The sequence below is a fragment of the Cynara cardunculus genome (assembly GCF_001531365.2).
Source record: "Cynara cardunculus var. scolymus isolate 2C chromosome LG 14, CcrdV1, whole genome shotgun sequence".
Classification (NCBI taxonomy): Eukaryota; Viridiplantae; Streptophyta; class Magnoliopsida; order Asterales; family Asteraceae; genus Cynara; species Cynara cardunculus.
In genome coordinates, this window is record NC_037541.1 from 13,067,893 (window position 1) to 13,087,312 (window position 19,420).

At 36.1% G+C, this 19,420-nt stretch overlaps 2 protein-coding genes across 2 annotated transcripts in view; one reads left to right on the forward strand and one right to left on the reverse strand.

Moving 5' to 3' along the window:
- Positions 1–2,527: 2,527 nt before the first annotated feature.
- LOC112526948 (ATG8-interacting protein 2-like) lies at positions 2,528–6,946 on the reverse strand. The gene is made up of 3 exons (XM_025137399.1): positions 6,859–6,946; positions 4,476–5,294; positions 2,528–2,917 (listed from the first exon to the last, which is right to left on the reverse strand). Exons 2-3 carry the CDS (start codon positions 5,292–5,294, stop codon positions 2,813–2,815), a joined length of 924 nt encoding a protein of 307 aa, XP_024993167.1. The 5' UTR covers positions 6,859–6,946; the 3' UTR covers positions 2,528–2,812.
- A 6,296-nt stretch (positions 6,947–13,242) lies between these two features.
- Positions 13,243–19,420, forward strand: part of LOC112526985 — a 14,404-nt gene continuing 8,226 nt past the window's right edge. Inside the window, exons 1-2 of the mRNA XM_025137448.1 lie at positions 13,243–13,456; positions 13,755–13,835. Coding sequence (XP_024993216.1) covers positions 13,379–13,456; positions 13,755–13,835 — 159 coding nt within the window. The 5' untranslated portion in view covers positions 13,243–13,378. The remainder of the gene's footprint in view (positions 13,457–13,754; positions 13,836–19,420) is intronic.

Here is a 19,420-nt window from a genome sequence, read left to right on the forward strand (position 1 = left end):
ATTTCATTCAGTACTAAATCATACAGAGGGTTAAAATGGTAATTTGTTGTCATTCAGAGAACATTTACCAAACAACCATATTACATTCAGCACTTAACCATTCTGACCCTCTTAGCTATTCTGACCTCTTAACTATTCTGCACTAAATCATTCAGCAACTACCAAACAGCCCCTAACACATCATTGATTTCAAGAGACTTTTTTGGTTTTTTCATCGTTTCAAGGGATTTTTTGATTTTTTTTTAATACCCTGAAACACCCTACAAAGTTTGGACTTAGGAGTATGCAACTTTTGTACTTGCAAAAACCAGTTGAACGAGTATACGAAACCTCACTCAACTCGATGGATCATAATTTGAATTATGGATTGCAATGATCCGTTTATAATTTTTCGGATAAGTTTTTTAGACCAATTTGAAAATACAAAATACGCTTATTTTAAATTGTTGAGTCTTGTAATATTTACAGATTCATACATAATTTCTCGATGAATCGATTCCAAAGCAATGGATACAAAAACAAGAAAGCAGTCGCTAGAAAAATCGATTCCATGATGGTAAACTAATTGCCTTGATGGATTTATTCTGTAACAAGTTGTCTCACATGGATAGAAGATGAGAATTGTTAGCTCCTTATAAATCTTAAATAATGAGCTACCAATAACTTTAACTATGATTTTAAGTTGGATTCGAAGTTATTGATCCATTACTCGGTTTGAATTTGAACATAATCATCTTTTATATCCTTGGCAGCATTTCTCTTCACAATGCTTTATCTCTCATACACAACAGTTTAATGATAATGCAAAGCTGTCTCTCCTTCAATATCTTTTTATTGTTATTAGGGATGTTCAAAAACCCGACCAATCCGACGTGAAATAATTCAACCCGATGTCTAATCGAGTTGTAAAAATTTCAAACTGTAGGTATTGGATTATTATTATTTGAACTCAACTCAACCTAATGAACCTGATATCCTTTTATTTCTTGGATTTAACATGATTGTTGAATTTATATTAATATATACATTAGACAATTATACTATCACATGTTATACACATTTTTAATTTATTCATATACATGTTTAGTAACCGTGAACATATATATGTAAATTGAGAAAATTAACTAAATGTGATATATGTAAGAAGTATGGATAAGTTGTATCAAATAGTTGATGATAAAAAAATTATGAGTAAAGAAACAATATATTCAATGTTAGAAGAATATTTTAATGTATCAACCCGATCAACCCGTACAATTTGGGTTGGGTGGGGTTGCACTTTGGTTTGGGTTGGATTGAGTTAAGATTTTTCAAACCGCAAGCATTGGGTTGTGTTGTTCAAATGTCTTTAACCCGATCAACCCAACTCTAAATTATACACTACCATGGCATGCCACATGCTTAACTTGGCATTGAAGACGAGTGTGGTGCCATGACGCATACGGCCTAAAAGAACTTATAGCTGCTATTAGGGGTGTTAACAAGCCAAGTTAAGTCGAGTTTGACTAGAATAACTTTTCCACGGTAGGGCTCATGTTCGAGCTCAAAAAATATCAATGTTCAAACTTTTCATTGATACTCGTTTACAGCTCGAACTCGAGATCGACTAGCTCGGTTTTCGGATCGACCTCAATAACTTTTATACTATTATTATATGATCGAGTCGAACATTGGTGTTATAGAACTCAACTTGTTTAGTTAAATGAGTTTTCGTGTGTATTCGAGATTGACTGGATCTCGACAATTATTAAGCTCGAGATAAACGACTCGAGCTCAAGTAGCTTATTAATAGCTCGACTCGTTATAACCACAAGCTACTATGAGATATTTTTACAAGAATCTAAACCCGAAGAACTCACAAACATAGTTCAGTTATGTGAGACTAATCAAGAACTTATAAAGAGAATAATAACTAAATAAAAGAATAAGAAAAAGATCGAAGCACACATGTGATTTTACACTAAAATCACATGTAAAATTGGGCATGGCAACAGGGTGGGGATGGGGCGGGTTTTGTAATCCCCGGCCCCGGTCCCCAACGGGTACGGGATTAACATCTTGTCCTCCGTTTATTTTCTGATCAAACCCCAATCCCCGTCCCTGGTCAAGACCTAATTTTGAAAAATAAATAATATGTATATATATATATATTAATAAAATCATATACCGGGTACAGGATGGGACGGGGGATATGCTACCTGGCCCAGCCCCAACCCCCGTTTGAGTCTACCGAGGATCCCCGGGCCCGAGACCCGTTTTAGCGGGGAATCCCTGTCCCCGTTCGGGTCGGGTGAGTCAAGTTCCCCGCCGGGTCGGGGCAAATCACCATCCTTATGTAAAATCACAGGTGATACACGCGACTATGGTGACGACCCAACATCRCGGGCCACATCGCCCTCACACGTCTGAATTGACCATTGTTACAAAATCGCATGTGATTTTGTACATGATTTCTCTGTTTTCATATTCTCTTATTTAATTATTGTTCTCGTTTGAAACTCCATCTATATATATACACACTAATTACGAACATAGAAAAATCTGAGATAGCAAACAAAGAATATTCACATGTGAATTCCTCTCAATTCTTGCAAAATAAAATATCATTCCTTTGGCCAATTTCCTTTATTTTATGGATCTCATCTTCAATTTCTCGTGTATAAAATAGGACCCATATAACGTTAAACAACCTAAATAAATAGTAATTATGGTTTGAAACAAAACCTGCTATCGACATATGTTTCGCTCTTTTTGGATCATCATTGTCGTCGTCATCGTCATCGTCATCAAACGATATTGTTGCCGTTAACCTTCAACGTTCTCTTGAGGTGCTTCCCCTGATGGAAAAATCTTGTCTGTTGCCGCCTGCGATTACATCTTTGAATCGGGATATGGGACCCGCCAGCATCTTCATCCTCTGTGAACAATAGTAGACACTTAGGGTTGTTTACTTATAGTTTAATGAGCTTAACGGTCTGRATAAATTAATCGTTCAGCCATACAGSAGTTTTTCTTTATGGCTTAATCGTTAAGCCATTAAGCCAAAATGGCTATTTGGAATAARCCAGGACCCCTCACKTGTCCCTATTAAGCCAACTCAAACAAATTATAGCCAGAAATGCATCAAAAATGATCCAACCCTCTCTCCCTCAAACCCATCGGTCTCTTGCCCCTTAATCAGACATACTTATCCAGACAAACAACTTAAACCATACAGAACTTAATGGAAAAAAAAGGTAAACAGCCCCCAAGGTATTTTGTCCAATATGGAATATAATATCCCCTACACGCTTCGGAATAATTTGAACCCAGTAAATCCAAGGTAGAGGTATGATATGGGGAGTAGGATATGGGTAAAAAGACGATATATCAGGGTYTGGGGGTAGGATGTACGTAAATTGTATCTAACCCAAGGGGTAGGAAGACCGRAATATCCCACACATATATAGGGCTTGGGAGGTAGGATGTACGCAAACTTCTCTACCCTGACTGTTTCCATTAACACAACTGGCTTGCAAAGCAAAAATTAACATAAAACAAGTGGCCAAGCAAGCTATACGTGAAAGCATGTGCATGYAGACAACGAGTATAAAGTGAATGTGGGAATTGTACAGGCTAAATCATGAAACACCATTCTAGAAGACGGAAACTGTTCCAACTTCCAACTTCTAATCGACATTCTAATCGAAACAACCACATCTTGGTGCAACACAGTTAATTCCTGAGTGTATCAAAAATTGTAATTGCAACAAAGGAAAACGCATTAGGTAGACGCATGGTTTTCGTACATTTTATTGGAATCCCACATCTATTAGAATTGGACCCTTTATCCTCTATATATGTTGGAACCTCCCTTCTCCTAAAGGATTCTTTCTTTGGTGAGGTTTGAACCCTTGACGTTCAGAGAGACTAGGCTCTACAGRTAACCTAGGGCCAATGACCTTTTGTTATGTTAAGGGATCTTTGGGGAAGTAATTTAATGAGATTCTATATGATCTCAAACGGTATAAGAGCCAAGGCCACTCTAGGGACTCGATACTCTGGGATAATTTGTACTCACCTTGCCCCCTCTCGACAAATTGAGACAGGTTGTGTCCATCTAGCCTCTGTTGAAGGGGGGTGTTGGAGTCCCACATCGGCTAGACTTGGACCTTTTTCTCCTCGATATATGTTGGAACCTCCTCTCTCCTTGAGTATCGTGAGAAGGTAAGGAACAAATGTTAAAGGAAGGTCCATATGTAAATTATTGAAAAAATTTGAAGAAAAAAATCTAATTGAAGATGCATATGTGAACCAGCGCTAMAGATTATACATATGGGTTCACATATGTATCTTCAAATGGATTTTCACATATAAACTTCCCCTTAACCTCACATTCTTACCTTCTCACGATACTTTACCTTCTTATTTAAATCYCCCACTATGATCAAATACGACATCAGGTACATAATTATGAAACTCATGCAAACATGTACCTCGTCATGAATCCTGGATTTCCATTCATGACACAGAACTTGCCATCGTTCTTGCCGGCCAATAACTAGAATTCCCATCACTGCAGCAGCGGCAAAAATGGACCAAAATGTATTCCCCTCCTTCGCATGTACATACAAAGAAGCAGCCTGTTTCTTCCACCAAGCAGCAGAAGGCATGCCAGACCCACCATGGCCGTCTTCTTTACTATTTTTAGGAAGATTCGGAATGCTCGAAACCAAGGCTGGATCAGAAGATTGCACAGACTCATCTAACAAGCTCGTGTCATCATCTAGGTTTAACGTACCCATATTTGCTTCATTGTGTAATGAAGCAAGCTTCGGAGAGCAGTAAATACTCTGCTCTTTCCCTCCCAGATTTAACGTGGCGTTTTCGGTKATGTCAGCATCGCTAAACGCTAATACGCTACTTTTCTCATTGGAAAACGGGGTTACATGAAAACCATCCAAAGCGGTCAACTTGCTAAGATTCCAGTTATCTTCTTCATTAGCATCAGATTTTGCATCTTTAACAGATTCAGAACCATCATCTTTTCGTACCTGCTCACCACGGATCTCTGTGTTATCAGGTTCCAGTGGAGGGTTCTCGTGGTGGGTAGGTGGCAAAACAAAGTGACCAGACATGAACAAATTGTTCGAAGTTTCAACTTGATCTGTGTCAACTACGTCACCATTTTCTCCAAGTTTAACCTCGGACATATCCCYATTTGGAGCAGCAGCATAAGCTGATGCGGTAAGTGAAACCACTTCCCAGTCTGCCCCTCGAGGGGCACTTGCCTGTCCTTCCTCTTTATYGGCCATCTACGAGAAAAAGTATTTTCATGAATTTGGGCATTACAAGATTCCGAATTAGTGTAGGAAAGAAGCAATCAAATGAATATTTAATCATGTCAGTTCTGTATAAACATCATTTAATAAATAAAAGATCATAAAGCMAAATTGAAAACAGTGTATGATGTGATCATTTTACCTCTAAGAACTCCATAAGTTTTAGGGAAGTTACTTTCAAACAAGTAAATCCAACAAAATATAAGSAAGATAGACAAGATMTTTTTATATTCAAGAGAAAAGCATCAATCCATCTTTTAATATTTTAATTGACTGGATGATTTTCTTATGCTGATTTGAAGAAGAATTTGTCTGCCTTTGTGCGTATTATGCAAGAAAACTGTTTGTTCTTTATTGATAATCGAGGCAAGATTGTTAACCAAGTTCACTGGTTCCTAAACCTTTCAAGCACTTTTCTTCAGGGGGTGGAGGCTTGTATAAGGGAACAGGGGTGGAGGCCTGTATAAAGGCCGGCATTCATTGGGACTACATACTCAAATTCTCTTCTAGACTTTCTCAAGTAATACCATTGCATTCTCCCACTCTCTTTTTTTTTTTTTAGTTGCCTTTTTCCATCCAAGTCTAAAGTTAGGCTGACTCGATATAATTACTAAGTGCCGTTTACCCAAATGCTTATMTGCTAAGAGTCAACCCTCTTGCTTACCAGATAAGATTAGAGCCCATTAAAACAGTAATGTGTGCAAGAATTTAACGGGTAAGCACTAACCGGGTAAGAGTCATCGCCCTCACTTGCTGGGTAAGACTCTCCATCCTTATAATTGCTCTTACCAAGCAAGATTTTCGGCCCTTGCCATGTTCAATCGCTAAGGTAAATAACCGGGTAAGCATTTAATGGTAAGCATTTAGTCAACGGCCAGTAAGTGTGACACACAATCTTGTAGGGATAAGTCCATGACAATTATATACTTCTATAACAATAAGTATACTCRCTACYTGCTACCTCTCAAAAATAAGCACCACTATTGTTAGGCAAACATTCACCATTAGGTGATTTAGGTCAACAACACAGATAAATCACCAAACCTAAGCACAAATATAAACCCCAATCTTGTTGCTATCGATTATCGTTATAAATCACGCCAAASTGTGTTTTCTTCTACTGTCAACTTGATTAACAATCTCCCCTCGATTATCAATAAAAAAACAAACAAACAATTTTCTAGCATAACAAGCACAAAGGAAGACAAAAATCATCCAATAACACATATAAGGCAAACCAATTCTTCTTCAAATCAGCAAACGAAAACTCATCCAGTCAATTAAAATATAAAAAAAAACAGCAAAATGAACAAATTCCAAAATCACACGCAACACTTCCTGTRATCAAAATTTTACAAACAGCTAAAAACAACAGATCAATAGCACCATAACACCAACAAATCAGACATGTTTGAAACGATACGATCACGGATAAGATTACAAAATCAAAAAAATCCAAAATAAAATCAGTAATCGATTAAAATATGCGTTATGAACTAAATCATGATCGGATCATCGTATAATTCGTTTAACTTACAGTATAGATAGAGAGAAGATTCTTAGTAGAGACRCCGGAAAACGGTGACGTAGCAACTCCAGTTAACCGGCGATGTGAGTAGTGGAGTGTTCTTGGGAAACGGATTGCGATCAGGGGTATAAATAGTAGTAGGATGAGTACGGGATAAACAGAAACCGGTTAACCGGGTATAGCCGRTGATTGGTAAGAGATTTGTAGTTGGTTAACCGGAGATAGGAGGTTAATTATGTATCTGTTGTGTACACAAGGAGGGAAAGTATATCTTGTTTCGGTATTGGCGCGTTACTTTTGACTTTTTGGTCTTTTAAAGAGTACAAGTTTTAGATGCGTAAAGGTATAAGTCTCGCTTCTTTATCAGTGGCGGATCCAAAAACTATTATAGTTCAGGGTATACTTAGAAGTAGGGGTGCTCAAAAATCCGATCAACCCAACCCAACGTGAACTAACTCAACCTGCAGCAACCAGATGTCTAATCGAGTTGTAAAATTTTCAAACCGCATGTATTAGATTGATATTGGGTTATTATTATTTGAACTCAACMCAACCCGATGAACCTGATATCCTTTTATTTCTTAGATTCAATATGATTGTTGAATTTCTATTAATATATATGTTAGACAGTTACACTATCACGTACGTTCTTCATATACACATATTTTCAATTTATTCACATCTCTATGTAACTCGTTCGTATATATGTTAGTAATTGTGAACATATATATGTAAATTGAGAAAATTAACTGAATGTGATATATGTAAGAAGTATGGATAAGTTGTATCAAATGGTTGATGATGAAAAATAAATTATGAGTGRGGAAAAACATATTCAAGGTTCGAAAAATATTTTAATATACCAAAGTATCAACCCAACTAACCCGACCAACCTGTGCAGTTTGGGTTGGGTTGCACTTTGGTTTGGGTTGGGTTTGATTGAGAATTTTCAAACTGCGAACATTGGATTGGATTGCTTAAATGTATTCRACTCGATCAACCCAACCTATAAGCACCCCTACTTAGGAGTGTCGAAACTTTTTGAAACCGAACATTCGTCCAACCCAAAAAAGGTTTCTGGTTTTCATTTTCGACTTAAACGGTTCTATTAACCGAATAAAGATAACTTATTCGTTTCGATTTTCAGTTAATCTTTTTACTRGTTTTGGTTAAACAGACACGTTATACTGTTATTTATATATGTTTTATACAGTTTACACTTAAAACAAATAAATACATTGCTCGTTAAATCATTAAAGCATTAGGTTTGAGTTGAGTTCTAATGAGAAAGTAGGTTGGTGCTAAGTTTAGTTGTTGTTTGTTGAGTACTAGAGAGTGTGAAACTGAACCAAATAAAAGTAAGACTTTTATCATAGTTGGGGGGTCCCAATTAGGGGTGTAAATGATGTGAGTCGAACTTGAGTATGCTATACTCGACTCGAACTCAACACAATTTCTAAGCTCGAACTCGACTCGAAAACTCACGAGTAGTAAAAATCGTGAACCCGATAACTATTTTTCAAGCTCAAACTCGAGCTCGAATCAAGCTTGAACTTGAGCTCGAAACAAACTCATCCATTGAAATTTATGAAATTTTAAAATTTAAAGGCGTTTACTTAGGTGGCGTTTGTTTTTCAAGAGGTGCTGAAGTCTGAAGTCTGAATTCACTTCTGATTTTTAAGAGGTGGTGCTGAAGTCTGAAATCTGAATCAATCAGACTATTTGTTTTTTGCGTCTGAAATCTGAAGTTTGAAGATGAGAGATCGAGAGTTGATATGGATCAACAGTTGACAGGGTTGAGAGATGAGAGATCGAGATAAGAGTTGATCAAGAGAAATCGAGCGTAAAGAGATCAAAGTAGGTAGGCGACGATTTGAAATAAGAGATAATAAGAGGTTTTTCAACCACTTAAATTTTCAGACCTAATAAGAGCTTTTAAGCTCTTAATTGAAAAAAAAACAAACACACTGGATCCTCTTATGTCTGATCGATTCAGACTTAAGAGGACATTAAGAGCTTTTTTATTAAAAACAAACAGCCCCTTAGTGTTTATAAAACTATAAGGGACCAATTCCAAATTTTATAATAAAAAAGACAAAGTTAGAAATTTGATTTATCTCCCTCTTTTTTACAACATCTTTTATCTCTTCATTTACCATCTTTTTTTCAATATGGGACAATTTCACTAACTCTTTTTATAGTTTTTCTCTGTAATTTTTTAATTATGATTTTAATAAAAAAATTGATTAATTTTTACAATAAAAAAATGCATAATTTTGTTTAAATATATAAAAAATACAAGACATTCTTATTATTTATATTTTACAGATTTTATCATACAAATTGATTATATTTTGAAACTAATTATATATAAAATAATTGAGTATCTCACGAGCTTTTCGAGTCGAGTATTGGGTAGCTTGACTCTGTTCGTTAATATGTCGAGTCGAGTGTTGACCGAGTTGATCTCGAGTAACTTGCAAGTTGTCTCGTATCGTTTATACACCTAATAGATAGTTTGTTTTATGGACCGAATTCAAAAATTGAGCAAGCCACACGGACTATCAATGTAATTCACTCTTGAAAAACAATATATTTAAAATAAGATGTATTTGATTATGTTTATCAATTCGTTATATGAATTCATATAATGAACTTTAAAAGGTTGTATTTATCTATCATTTACTTGTAATCTTGAATTTTAAGTAACATGTATAAATAAATAGTACTTGATGTACAAAAGTGGTTTTTAAGACTTTATATCAAAAACTTTGATTTAAGATATGAATTAACATATACTTGTTTTACACTGTAAACGTTTTTTGCCTGTTTATGAAGCAAAAAGTACACGTAAAAGGGTTTTACATTGTCGAACAGTTACATATGAAACAAACACATTGTGAAACAAATATATGTTAATGAATACATTAAATATTTGTCTTAGATGGAAAAAAATGTGAAATAGGGATGTAAAGAAAAACCCGAAACCAATGGTGAAAACCGAAACTTTTTGGTCGGGTTCGAGGACATCTTATCGGGGATGGCACGGGAATTACAGACATATTCGGGGATCTTAATGGGGACGGGGGCAAGGACGATGATCACCGGGCCGGTCCAGCCTGATATGTATGTGTGTGTGTGTATATATATATATTAATTTATATACATACACATACGTATATATATATACAATATCATTAAAAGAAAATAATATCATACTAACATTACAATTTAGAAGACTTTTTTCCACTTTACCATGACACGTCAAATAAGGCTCACGGAAAAATCTAGTTTATTTGTCTAAATCGTGAATTTGATGTTAGTTGTATTATGTTTGAATTTATGATTACTTTTATATTGTAAACTAAGGGGTCGTTTACCTAAACACTTACCCGGTAAGCACTTACTAATAGAATTTAACACTATCACTTGTTTATTGGGTAAGATTTTGTTCACCAAAACGCATCGTATGCAACAATTTATCCCGGTAAGCGCTAACCATGGTAAGAGTTATCGCCCTCACTTACCGGGTAAGACTCTTGATTATTGTCTTCGCTCTTACCGGGTAAGATTCTTAGTCATTGTCATATTCATTCGATACAGTAATGTGACTTGATAAATGTTTACCCGGATAGGCGTTTGGTAAACGACACCTAAGACATCTTTTTTAATTTGTTTGATTATGTCTAAGACATCTAGGTGGCGTTTGTTTCTTTAAGAGGTGTTGGATTCTGAATTCACTTCTGGTTTTTAAGAGGTGGTGCTGAAGTCTAAAATCTAAATCAATCAGACTGTTTGTTTTTATGTCTGAAGTCTGAATCAGTCATATTGGTTATGGGAATGTTATGTTTCAACATGGATTTGTATTTCTTTCTTTCAAGGTTTTAGTCAAATAAAAAAAATTCAGAGTTTTCCTTATGGTGGGTGGGGTTAAAATCAGTTGTATTATGAAATCTGAATCTAATCTGTCAATTACACTTTTACCATGAGATTCATTGTAACATCCCAAAATTTTGAATATTTCAATATATCATAATGAGTATCCCAAGATCAAACACTTACATTACAGCGGAAATAAAATTTCTAATCTTACAAATTGTATCACCATCTAAATTACAATMTTGAGGAGCATAACTTTGCTCTATATAACAATGCATTGATCTGCACATATCCTTCTTTGAARTTAATCCTTATTTCTCTTTATTGCACTTTTCTTTCCACTCATAAGCCGTATGGGTAAAAAAATTTAAAAGAGTTTTGGTTGAGCCTTAGGCCCAATGAATCCACGGTTTTCATGCATGAACAACAACTTTTAAAATAAACAATTTTCACGAAGCTTCATAAATTTAGCATGCCTTGATGAGAATAATATTTTTCACAAGATAAATATATTATAGTGTGTGTTTACATCACAAAGCAACCGCGTCATGGGAGATGTCTACCTCACACAGCATTACCTAGCGAACTCACACAGCATGTCCGCACTTACGGCTTAGACAAGCTCACAAAGCATGCTCGTCTTTACAAAATCATATTGTAGTACATCCCCATTGACATACAAATACTCAAAACACATATTTTAAAAATATCGAACTTTTCACGCATATATAACATATAAAAAATAAGGCATGCAACTATTTTAAAAATAAATCACGTGTAACTCACCATACAGGTCATAACTCTAAACCGTTCCTCAAAGTTCCTCATGTTCTCCCAACAAAAAACGCATCAAACTTGTTGCGCTTCACCAAATCATTCTCATCTTTCACCTCTCTTATACGAGTTTCCTTCCCCGAGAATTTTTCATCTCTATGCTTGAAGACCTCCCCATATATATACTTAGTCATCGGCGGTTTCACGGAATATGAAACAATAAGCCATAATTAATGGTCGTAGGTTTCATAACCATTGAGTTTCCTATCATTAATATTATATTCAATTTTTTTGGTTATTACATTCATAGAAGAGGAGATTGGGGTATCAGCAGGAGATGGTGATCTTTTTCGCCACCTTCACATTTTGATTATGTATTGTGTTGGTCATGAGGTGAATCGTGGATCATTGCAAGATGGGCCACCGGCGAGAAAAAGTTGATTTAAGAGGTATTAAGTGATAGGTTTATCACTTAAAAATTTAGAGGAAGGAAACATCATTTAACTCTTATTTTGAAAAAAAAAAAAAACAAACGGTCTGAAAATGAAAATGTTTAAACGATCCAGACTTAAGAGGTGATTAAGAGGAAATTTAAAAAAAACAAACAAGACCCTTATTCAATATAACTCGTAGAATATTATTTTTCTCTCATAAACATTTAGGAGACGTTTGGTTCACATAATGAAATTTGATGGAATTGAAATTAATCAAAGGAATTTGACTTTAAAGGAATTGTAATAAAATTTGATGGAGATAAATGTAAATCTATACTATATTATAAAACATTTGACCCAATATCTTAAAAACTTTTTTTTTTATGAATGAAGTTTTGTTTATTGATGTATATTACTTAAAATTCAAGACTATAAATAAAACTGTGTGTAAGTACAACTTATTAAAGCTTCATGTATGAATCCGTATAACTAACTTCAGATAAACATAATCAAATTGAGGATAAATATTTTATTTCAAATATAAAAAAACTAAAATATAATTAGGATAATCATTTATTCTAACAAAATACTTAATTATTATTTTTATAAAAAGTTATATTACTAAGCCAACAATAAAAAAAATGAATTAAAGAAATACAAAAAAATGAGAAATTTTAAATAGTTAGTCTGGTACTAATATCAGTATTTTTTAATTTTTTATGATGTATTCATGTTTATATTTTATTAAAAAATAAAAACATTATTGTTTTCTCAAAACACATAAAATCATATTATAACATCGACTAAAAAAAATAAACATTAAAATCGAGATATATCTCGCTGTATTGTGCGAATACCCTTCTAGTTTTAGAAAAAGAAATAATATTTTAATAGATAAATAAAATATTTTAATATTATAATCAACAATGAATTCTTTTTTTATTAACGATTAACCTGGATATCCAACCTGTTATGACTAATTCCAGGACGACCACTTATTTTGCAGATAGCCTGGAATTGCCGTATTTGATCCTCCATGGCCACAAAGGGGATTTTTATTCCTCCTTGGATTTGAACCTGGACCTCCTGACACTTTTGACTTTTGGAGCCAAACTCAAACCAATCAGGCACCACCCTGATAGTTTCAACACTGAATTCTTTAAAATAAAAAATCTGTTGGAGATGAATGTAATTTTTTTATTTAAAAAAATTAAAAATTTGTTACATTTGATTTTTTTTGTTGTTTCTCTTTAAAGTCCGTAAAAAACCACACCAGTAAACAATGGAAAAACATCGACCAAACAACATGAAAAATGAGTGTGTGCGCTTCTTGTGGAGATAATAAATAAGACGAAATTGGAGGCTTTCGATTGAAATCACTTGGACTGCAACGAACTCCAGTGGTTTGTTCCCTACCAATATCATCAGAAAAGAGGGAGAAAATGGGGGATCTCTATGCTTTGGACTTCGATGGAGTTCTCTGTGATAGCTGCGGAGAGAGCTCCATTTCCGCTGTTAAGGTATCTCTTCCAAATCTTCACACACACACACACACACACACACACACTCTTCTTCTGTAATTGGAGCTTTTGTGCGTGGAATGGATGTATGTGTGTGTATATATAGACACACACACACACACACTTCTGGTGCTTATGTAAATCAGTGGAAATCGAAGATTGAGAATCGTGTTTGATTGATTTTATTGTGTGTGTGTGTGTGTATATATATATATATATATGTATAGTTACTTCTGGTGCTTATGTAAATCGGTGGAAATCGAGGATTGAATCGTTTCGATTGATTTGATTGATACAGGCGGCGAAAGTGAGATGGCCTGAATTGTTTGCTACCGTGGATTCGGCAATGGAAGATTGGATTGTTGATCAGATGCACATAGTAAGTTTTCTCTTCTTCCTTGGACCTTATAATTCTATCGGTTATTGTTTTTAGATTTGGCTCAAAATTAGGTTGTTTTATCCTTGAAATTGTTATGTGTAGTTGTACATTATATAAACGCAGAAAGGGAATTATGTTCAGAAATTGAGGATTAATTGGGTTGTTACTGTTTGTTATTAGTTTAGGAGAATATGTTAGAAGAATCTCATTCTTTTACAAATCTAATATTTCGTACAAACTCTACAAACTAGATTCCATGTAGTTGGGAATATGCGGTATTTATAAAGTGTTGACTCACACAACATATGCGAAACGTTTAAGACCCTTCTTTTACACATAGAAAACAGTCATGAACATTTCATATATGAAACAACACTCTTTAAACAATGCATTTTCATACGTTTTTTTTCATATGTGAAGCAACACATGAAAACCGGTTTGTAAGTTTTGTATGATTTATTGGGTTTGTAACATGATTATACGTGCATGTTAGAACGAAGGATTTTTTAGAAGATTAGGAAAGTTTAGATGCTTAACAAAGTTGATTTTTTTTTGTAAAGTTAAAAAGTTGGATGCTTATGATTGTGATGGAATAAGTTAAAATTTTAAGGTTTTCATGTATGCTTGACTTATTAACTTCAATGTTTAGGCCAGGTATTTGATGTTGCTTCCATGGTCCAATAAGAACTTGCTCCATTTTATTTTGACACATGGAATTGATTTTACCTCTAGCATATTACATTATCATTCTCTTAGCCATAAGATTTGTACCATGAAAGATAATCTTTGGAGGAATTAAAAGAAGAAGATAAGCAGAGATAGCCACTGTGAACGTTTCTTAGGGAAAACTTAAGTTAAAAACTAAAAGGTATTAAGTGGGGCTAAGCATCCGAATATCCTTCTAGCATTCTGCACTTGAACCTTTTATGAGGCCCTAAGTGCTCCCATATAAATTTTGTTGTTTCATTATTTGTAAATGCAGTTGTTTTTTTAGTTATAACAGAGTCCATAATTACACTGCTACACATATAAATTACTGGTTGTTGAAAGCAAACATATGAAAATTGATACTTGCTAGAAAAAAAAAACATTTGTAATTATGTCACATGAGGGAATCTGAAGTCATATCTGGTCTCATTGACTAATCTAATTTTGAACCAAGGTCAAGTTTCTATAAGAAGAATCTAAGGATTTTGGATGGGTGGTTGTTGATTTGCCTTTGATATAGGCCTAGGTCATTGCTTGTTGATTTGGTCCACATCATGGATTATTAACTATTGTTATATGAAGAAGACTAATGTGAATACCCAGAATGCTTTCGATGGTTTTTATTGATAAACAAGATAGCTTTATATAGCCTTACATGTAAACAGATACTTGCTGAAATAAAGGAATTGACTAAAACAAAAAGACCTATTCCTACTCCTGTTTATTCGCAGACTAAAAGACCAAGCAGTCTAAGTGGTTACTCAACATTCCCTCCTTTAAACTAATTGTGGAGCAATTAGTTTACCTCTGATGCTTCATACATTCCAAGCTCCTTCCTCAGCTTCACAAACTGCTCGAGTTTTATTGGTTTGGTCATAATGTCAGCCACCTGTTCATTCGTCTTGCAGTATTTTAACTCCACCAGGCCCTTGTTCACCAAGTCTCGTAAGAAATGAAACTTAACATCGATGTGTCGACTCCTTGCATGAAATACATAGTTCTTTGACAGCTGAATTGCTGAACTATTGTCACAATTGATTGTAATTCCTCCTTGCATGTTGCACTTCAAGTCCCTAAGGACATTCCCAAACCAGATACATTGACTTGCACACGAGGCCGCTGATATGTACTCAGCTTCGGTTGATGAAAGTGACACCACCGGTTGCTTCTTTGAGGACCATGAGACAGCACCACTTCCATACATGAACACATACCCAGATGTACTTTTCCTATCATCGAGATCACCAGCAAAATCACTGTCCGAGTATGCATGAAGAGCAGCTATTGTTGTATTCCTATACCAGATTCCTAGTTCCGTTGTTCCTCTAAGATACCGAAGCACTTTCTTGACTGCATTCCAATGATCCTCAGATGGTGTAGACATGAATCTACTCAACAGACTGACCACAAACATCAAATCTGGTCGAGTCGCTGTTAAATACATGAGACAACCAATAGCTTGTTTGTAAAGAGATGGATCAAATTTCACCTTTCCTTCATCTTTAAGAAGTCTGGTTCCTGGAACAATAGGATTTTTAACTGCATTACTGTTTTCCATTTCAAACCGAGCCAGTATTTCTTGAGCATACTTGCGTTGGCAAATGAAAATTCCCTTCGAGTTCTGAATTACTTCTATTCCCAGGAAATACTTCATGCTGCCCAAATCTGACATGTCAAATTCATTCATCATCGAGTTCTTGAATTCTTCATTCATGGCGTTATCATTCCCTGTGTATATGATATCATCAACATACAAGCTTACTATCAAAATCTTACCACCCTCCTTTGCTTTTGTGAACAAAGTGTGTTCACAAGAGCAACGTTTGAATCCTTCTTGAGTGAAGTATGCCTCTATTCTGCTGTACCAAGCTCTCGGAGCTTGTTTGAGCCCGTACAGCGCCTTATGCAGTCGATAGACCTTCTCTTCTTTTCCTTGTTTCTCAAAACCTAAGGGTTGTTGTACATACACTTTCTCTTTCAAATTTCCTTGGAGAAATGCACTTTTGACATCAAGTTGAAAGACTTCCCATCGGTTTTGGGCCGCGATGCTTAGAATTAATCTAACAGTATCCAAACGAGCTACTGGAGCAAAAACTTCAGTGTAATCAATTCCGTACTGCTGTGAATAGCCCTTGGCCACCAATCGTGCCTTATACTTTTCCACATCTCCTTTTTCGTTCAACTTCGTCTTGAATATCCATTTTACKTTGATGGCCACTGCATTTTGTGGTAAAGAACATAGTGTCCAAGTACCACTTCGTTCTATTGCTTCTATCTCCTTTTCCATTGCTTCTTTCCACTTCTCACTCTTTACGGCTTCTTCGAAAGAAAGTGGATCGTCTTCAATTATCATGGCTGCCTCTTCTTCTTCCGATAATTCTTCCCCAGAAACATAATCTGAGTACCAGTATGGAGCTCTTCGTTCTCTTGTGTTGTGAGGTCTTTGAGTCCTTTCTATGGGAGATTCTGACATGCTGGTCTCAGGTGCTAAAGGCGAGGGGCTGGTTTCTGGTGGTGCTGAAGGCGTATTCCCCTCGGTGTTATGTTCAGCCTCGTCATTTCCCAGCGTAATAGTGTCTGCCTCAGTTCCAGTATCTCCTTCCCATTTCCAGCCTTTGTCTTCTTCAAACACCACATCTCTACTGGTTCGAATTTTTCTAGTTGTTGGGTCAAATAATCTGTAGGCCTTTGATTCTTTACTTACACCAACAAATACATGTAACTGACTTCTGTCATCCATCTTTGTTCTCATTTGACTTGGAACATGCATATGAGCCAAACACCCGAAGACCCGAAAATAGTGTACCTTGGGTTTGCTTCCAGACCATGCCTCGTATGGTGTTAGTTCTTCTAGAGCAGCTGTTGGCGACCTATTGATGATGTGAACACACCAATTTGCTGCTTCGGCCCAAAGTTCCTTTGGCATTTGTTTATCACTCAACATGGATCGCACCATATTCATAATGGTGCGATTCTTTCGTTCTGCAACACCGTTCTGTTGCGGTGTGTATGCTGCCGTTAGTTGTCGATTGATCCCCTCCTTTTCACAAAAATTGTTGAATTCACTCGAGTTGAATTCACCTCCCCTATCTGTTCGTAATGCAAGTATACTTGATCCGATTTCTTTCTCCACAGTAGCCTTGAAAATCTTGAATGTATGGAAAGCTTTTGATTTCTGATTTAAGAGATATATCCAAGTTTTCCTTGTAAAGTCATCGATAAAACTTAAAATATACCTCTTGTTTCCATACGATGTAGGGGTGATTGGGCCGCATATATCAGAGTGGATCAGTTGCAACTTGTGGGTAGACTCCCATGCGCTTTTCTTCGGAATGCTTTCTCGGTGTTGTTTTCCTATCAGACAGCTTGAACATACTTCGTTTGAGGCTTGAATTGTAGGCAACCCTTCTACCATTTCTTTTGCAGATAACGTTTTTAGCCCTTTGTAACTCAAATGTCCATAGCGGCAGTGCCATAGATACGCAACATCATCTGTCTGAGCTTGCAGACACGTCTGTTCCTTCGTCACCACTTCTGCAATTAATGGAAATATCCGGTTCTTGCTCATCTGTGACTGCATAATGATACCCATTGTTGGATGATAAACTTTGCATATTCTTTTATGAATCAGTACTTCTAGCTCCTTCTCTTGTAATTGCCCGATACTCAGTAAATTGCTTTTCAACTCTGGTATGTAGTAAACATTTGAGATGACTAGAAATTTCCCATTAGCCTTCATTCGAACAGTTCCCCTTCCTGCTACAGTGATTCGAGTATCATTCCCAAGCTTCACCGTGTGCTTCACATCGTTTCTTAGTTCGAGCTCTGAAAACCATGCTTGGTTTCCACTCATGTGATTACTGCATCCTGAGTCTAAAAACCATACTTCACCTTGTACATTTTTGCTTTCTTCTTCGTAAGTCATCAACAGATCCTCATTTTTCTCTAGGTAGGCCATTAAGATAACTTCTTCACTATCTTCAAATTCTGCAAAATTAGCCTTCCCTTCCCATTCTGGACATTCATACTGAAAATGCCCAAGTTTCTGACACTTCCAGCATTCTAAAGTTGCTCTGTTCACCATGTGTCTACCTCGTCCTCTACCTCGACCATTCCCAGATCGTCCACGACCTCTTCCACCAGGGCTTCGGCTTTCATTCGCTACCTTCAAGACATGTTCGTMTTCCTTCACAGTCTTGCGAAACTTCTGTTCATGAACGATTAGAGAGCTTTGAAGTTCGTCCACACTCAGGTGATCTATGTCTTTGGCCTCTTCAATAGACACAACAATGTAGTTGAATCTTTCTGTGAGTGTTCGTAATATCTTCTCGACAATTTGTTTGTCTTCTAGAGTCTCACCATTATTACGCATATTACTTGCCACAGTCATAACTCGTCCAAAGTATTCTGCAATCGTCTCTCCTTCCTTCATTTCGAGAACTTCAAATTCCCTTYGAAGTGCCTGTAGCTGCGATCTCTTAACCCTTGCATTTCCTTGGTATCTTATTCTTAATGACTCCCAAAGATCCCTTGAGGTTTCCTTTTGGAGTATTGTTTTAAGAATAGTTTTGTTGATGGCAGCAAACAGATAGTTCTTGACTTTAAGGTCTTTGATCTTCAATTCTGCCCGAGCCTTTTTCTCCGCATCAGTCTCTCTTGTTCCCGTTGGYGGCTCTTGATACCCTGGATCAATGAGATTCCACCACTCCTTGGATCGAAGCAAATTCTCCATCAGCATACTCCAGTGATCGTAGTCTCCATCGAGCTTTGGAATGCTCAACAGATTCTGTCCTTCGCTAGACATCTCACTCTTATCTTCCCTCTCGTTCACTCGTGTATGCTCTCCTCTGTTCACACCAGTCTTCCTGAACTTGGCT